The 5,822-nt window shown below is 35.6% G+C and overlaps 1 protein-coding gene across 1 annotated transcript; it reads left to right on the top strand.

The window, feature by feature from the left end:
* Positions 1 to 827: 827 nt before the first annotated feature.
* Positions 828 to 2,528, top strand: ly6d (lymphocyte antigen 6 family member D). Its single transcript, XM_058412955.1, has 3 exons — positions 828 to 985; positions 1,275 to 1,370; positions 2,313 to 2,528. Exons 1-3 carry the CDS (start codon positions 934 to 936, stop codon positions 2,393 to 2,395), a joined length of 231 nt encoding a protein of 76 aa, XP_058268938.1. The 5' UTR covers positions 828 to 933; the 3' UTR covers positions 2,396 to 2,528.
* The last annotated feature ends 3,294 nt before the right edge of the window (positions 2,529 to 5,822 follow it).

The raw sequence follows: 5,822 nt of genomic DNA, 5'->3' as shown, positions 1-5,822 counted from the left end.
TAACCAACTTAACCAAATCCTGGATTAAACAAAGGCTTTGGGGATTTTTATATTTTTCATGTTTTTTTTTTTTATGGTTTAATGTTTGGAGCAAATAAACACATCAGTTAACTTCAACTAGTGAATAGAAATGGACTTATGGGACGTTTATACTTATCAGTATAAAGAAATGAATGATGTTCAGGCTGTGAGTCTGATCTAAAACGAGTCTGTCAGGCTTTCAGTGTGTTTTAGACGTGTGTTTTTCCCTCTGTTGGAGAACCTTACACTGAACTGTACTGGTTGAAGATGAAATTTCAGCTGCATTTTAGATGAACAAGCAACTCGGAGCATCTCAGAGAGCAGAAATGGGTTTGATATCAACATTTACTTGGAAGATACAAACATTTGTGTAGGAAAAAACAAACTTTGAAACTGTTCTATGAATATATTAAGCCCTAATAGGCTAAGGAAAATCAGAAATCCTCCTGGTACACTACAAATTCTTAAAGTCCTGAGTGTCTACTTTCAAATGAGCTTCATATTAACCTCCGCTGTGGAGTGAGACATGACAAAGACACTCAATCATCAACATGGACACAACAAAACAGGAGGAAACTCCATTTTTTTAGTCTCTGGCTATACAATCTTTAAACTCATTCATACTTTTATTTCATATCTTCTGAGGTAATCTATCCCAGAAACAATGAGCATGAAGTGAGACCACATCTTGGACACAATGGCTTTAATTTGCATGGCCTTGCTTTGTTTACATCTTTCAGAGAGCCTTCACAGTGTCCTGCCTCATTCCATACCAAATTCTTCCAGTTTATCGAGAAAACCTGTTGTGTGACATTACTCTCAGCCTCCTGAGGAAACCGGTTTTTCTTGAGGTGTGACCAGAGTTAATAAAACGATTGAATCAGAAGCTAAGCCTTCAGACCAGCTGGCATCATGAAGCTTCTAGTGTGCATGTTTCTCCTCGTGCTGCTGTGTAGCACCCCCGGTAAGAGCTTCTCGATTTTCAGTTCAGATTTTCTTTTAATCTTGGTTTGTAGTAGACAAGATGAGAGCAGAGATAGGTGAGCTGTATTAATGACATCAGTTCAATTTAATACTAATGGACCATTTAGCATAATGGCAGTTTTTCCTAAAAAGAAGAAGTTAAAGACGTTGAATGGAAATGAAACAGAAATCAGGAACACCCGTGTGAAATATTTCACATTTGCTTTTATTTTCTACGATCTGTTCTAATTTGTGGTGTGTGTGTGTGTGTGTGTGTTTTTTTTCTCCAGTTCATTCTCTGCAGTGCTACACATGTGAAAACGGGGATTGTAAAACCCCCACAGTTTGTCCTGAGCACACCAACTTCTGCAAAACTGTTTCAACACGTAAGTGCTAAATCCTGTCCAAGAATTCTCGTCAGTCTGTAGTATGGAGGATTATATGACTGTCCTGATTGATTGACAGATCATATGATTTACAGTAGTGCAGCTGTGTCACATGTTTACATGTTTACAATCATGCGCTCCTTCTAATACATGATGGTTTCTATAGCAACCACCTGTTCACAGACAGTTGTATGGTGGACATGCTATGCCTAATTAAATGGCATTATTAAGTGTGTAGAAGTGTCCTGTAAACATAGGTAATGTTTAAGGAAGGAGTCTCCAGTGTCACAGGAAAGTTTTTAGGAGTTGCTCACTTCTCAGGAAACTAACAAGCTGCATTTTGTTTGTTGTCTTATTACTTAAAAAAAAAAAAAAAAAAGCGAGGCTACAGCTATTTGTACAGTAGCTGCTAGGTTGAAAGGACCAAAGTTATCTAAATTAACAGCTTAAAAATACAACCTGACCTCCTTTATATATTATATATAGAAAAAATATTTTTTAGCAAATTGATGTGGTATAAAAAGAATAAAGTGCTTGTTATTATTTTCATTTTCCTTGTATTCCTTGTTTTATTCCTTACAGATAATGTGCACACATCATAAGATTTAATTATATAATTATAATTTATAGTTATTGTAATATCTAATATATATATATATATATATATATATATATATATATATATATATATATATATATATAAAATACTATAAATTACATTTATAATTTTTTTTACTATTTCTCTATATCATATAGTTTAAATTCAATTAAATTTTATTTGTTCATACAGCTTTTAACACTAGATATTGTCTCAGAGCAGCTTTGCAGAAGTATAGAAACATACAATAAAAATTTTAAAGTCTTTTTTCTAGTATAGTTTATAATTCTATATTCTATCTATCTTATTGTCCATATTTCAAACCTCACTTACTTTCCTTTTAGCCGATGTATTCACTCGGACCTGTGAGGAGTTCTGCGTGCCCGGAGTGGACACCTTCTGCTGTCAGGAAGATCTGTGCGGCTGACGAGCGGCTCATCATAACCATGTAGCTTTAAAAAAAAATAAATAAAAAATACGAATCTCAGAGTAAAAATCAATATACTCATAATTACTGACCTAAGTGATTTAAATGCATAAATAAAGATCTAACAACCTTATCAAGCATGTGTGTGTATTTTTGCTCTTCCTTACTTTCTTTCTTTCTTTCTTTCTTTCTTTCTTTCTTTCTTTCTTTCTACAAAAACAATTCAATTCCATTCAGATTTATTTGTATAGATGATTTTAAGGGTCACAAAGTAGCATTAAAGGAATAAATAAATTCAGGATATAAAAGATCAATTTGAAATTTATCCCTACTGAGCAAGCCTGAAGTGACAAACCTTTTTGTTTATGCTAACAAGTACATTATATTCTTTAGTAGATAAAAGCTCTGCAAGTGATTTAAATATATATATATATGTATATATATATATATATGTTGTGCTTTAAGCAATTCTGTAATATCTCAAGCTACATTTATATGATAATTATGTTTACTTTTGTTTTATGTACAATCCACAATTTTTAACTGACTTCAGGCCGATATCGTCGCTGGATATCAGATCTGTGTCTTTGTTGAGCGCTAGCTTCATCCAGCATGAAATATTCGGTAACTCAAGGGGTTTAAGGGGTTGGGCTAAATATCAGAAGGTTGTGAGTCTAGTTTGTTATAGCTAGTGTAATATTCTCTGGTGTAGAGATTTAAGGCAACATTTTAAAACACAAGATATGTGTGTGTGTTGGTGTGTGTGTGTGTGTGAGTGTGTGTGTGAGTCTGAGAGAGGGAGTAGCAGGACCATTATGTCCAAAGGTGTTGAGCTCGAATGAACATCATATTAATATAATAATTACTTCTGTGCTTTAATTTGTTCTTAGTAATTCATTCAGCAATTAATTATTATTACTGCCCTTCCTAATGACGTTTTGTTTATTGACTGATATTTTAATGGTTTTAAATATGCGACTATCGCTCCACCCACCCCTGGCAACCATCAATTTCCTGACCACAAAAATTCCAACTGTGGAAAAAACAAAAGGCTAAAAATGGCTCCTGCTAAAGATAAAATGTAATACAGACTGTTTATGTTACTAATTTACACACGTGCTTGTAAATTAAAAGCCTGGTGGGTTTTGAGTCAATCTTGACGTGATTTCCTGTGTTCCTGCCACTTGTTTTAACATCATATTCATTTGACTGGTATTAGAATTACCTAGCAACATGACCAACTTCTTTATTCACTTTACGTAACCTTCGTTTATTTCGAATAAGGTTTTACGAAACTCCTCCACAGAAGACTTATGTCAGTTTCCTGTCAAAAGAAAGAGATAAAGCAAAAAAATGCAGGTTGCGTATCTTAGAATGAGACAGAGAAAACGTTAGCACACTTTTCGCTGCTCTGACCGCATCATACCATGGCCTTTTTTTTAGCATCTTTAATGGACTCGTTTGTTCTCCTTTTTAATCATCAGTCATTTTTATTTAGTGGATTCTTTCATCCAGGCTGATATTTTGAAGCAGGAAACAATTGAGATGTTGAGGCTTAATCAAGGACCCTGCATTAGCAGTACTGGGATGTGAACTCACAACTGAATAGCCTTAATTACTGAGTCACTGCTGCTAGGTGAGGCAATAGCAATGGCCTTCCTACAAAACTGCTTCCATTGCACTTCCAGATGTGCCCAGCTGCAGGATTACAGATTGTTGGAGGTTTGGGTTCATGAGCAGTGGATTTAAAGGTTACAACCTCTTTCAAAGCCATATTTTGTTGAATGATAGATTTCACCAGGACTTCAAGTTCTTCCACAGGGTCACAGAAGGCCACGTCGGATCTTATTCGATAACTTCCTTGGGTTCCTTCAGGGACCTTCACTACAGGTGGTCACTGCATTGTCTAGGAAGTTTGCAGCACAACAGTCAGACAGCATTGTGACCATTAAGTGTCACTGGAAGACTGTAGGAGCATTGTGAAGACCCGAAAGCCTGGACTAGGTGTTGTGGAAAGAGGTCTTGTGACACCTGCATGCCCAGCATTTCATAAAACCCTCATAACTTCTGTTCGTGTGTAGTGTGGCTTTCAAAACCTGAGACATTTTGAAGGTCAGCGTTTCTGGGTTACATTATGAATGTATGATTTAAAGAGCATGGATAATCTCAGGATCTGTGTGTGTGTGTGTGTGTGTGTTTGGGTCAGATCAGTGTCTGGGTAGATATAGGTCAACAGACAGGGAGTCACATGACCAGATTACTCCAAATGTACTCTAGAAATCATTTGATGGTACAGATGGAAATGACCACATGCACTGGAAACTGTAACCTTTTGTCCAGAAGTTAGTAAAACACACACACACACACACACACACACACTGCTTCATTTTCCTTGTCACATTCACTACAGGGCAAAGAAAGATTTAAGTAGCTATGGCCTCAATCTGTTGAACTGATGCAGCACTTCTGTCAGTTTACAGGAAATGGCCAAATTTGCCAAAGCAGTTCAGAGAATTGGGGCTCTTTCACTGATTAAGATAAAATGTGCGTGCAAGAGAAATGTCATACTGAAAAGGAAGACATTGCAGAAGTGAAATGATGAAATGGGAGTTACTGTAGATCTGTATGCACTCAATTACACTGTTAGATTGGACTTCATCACCATTCATGAAAATAAGAGCGTGAGTTGTGTTTCAGTAGTATACAATTAGTCAACAACTAGATACTGAAACAACTTGTATAAAATATAAAGCCTGTTTCCAGGACAGAGGAACATGTGGGCTAGACATGTGTAGAAATGATGAAAGCATCACCATGATGTGTAATTTCTGGTTTCTCAACTTTAGCCACGTCACTCCAGTTTATGAATAGAGATATTTACGGGACAGGCATTTATTTATTAATTTATTTATTTACTTACTTACTTACCACATTAGCTTGTTAATCCTTTTCACTCAGATATAATTATCGTCTGTGATAATTTCTCTCTGTCATATTTTCTAATAAATTTAGTTCATGTTATTTTCCTAAATATAAAACATTTACTAGCCTAATATACGATCCTGACCAGGTGGTTACTAAAGATGAGTGAATGAACACAGAAGAATCATGTTAATGGCATTTCTTTTGTCCTCCAAGCTTCATATCAGACAAATAGCTCACAATTTTTGTGTGTGTGTCTCCCAAGATCCTAGTATCAGTCCTGTGATGTTTTCAAAGCTATTAATACAATGTGTTTGTATTTGGTTACATCCCATATAACTACCAAGAACCTTTCAAATAACGGGTGCCAATAATACTGAAGGCTTGTTTATTACAAAGTAAAGACAGGGTTTGTATGAGAGGCTTGTGTAATAATGTTTGCTAATCCTTGGGCAATGGTCCTGCCCATTTGTTGGATTATGTGACAGATTTTGTTCAGTGTTAA

The sequence above is a fragment of the Hemibagrus wyckioides genome, linkage group LG17 (assembly GCF_019097595.1).
Source record: "Hemibagrus wyckioides isolate EC202008001 linkage group LG17, SWU_Hwy_1.0, whole genome shotgun sequence".
NCBI lineage: Eukaryota > Metazoa > Chordata > Actinopteri > Siluriformes > Bagridae > Hemibagrus > Hemibagrus wyckioides.
The sequence above is the reverse complement of the archived record's forward strand: the minus strand, read 5'-3'. Positions and strand labels throughout refer to the sequence as shown.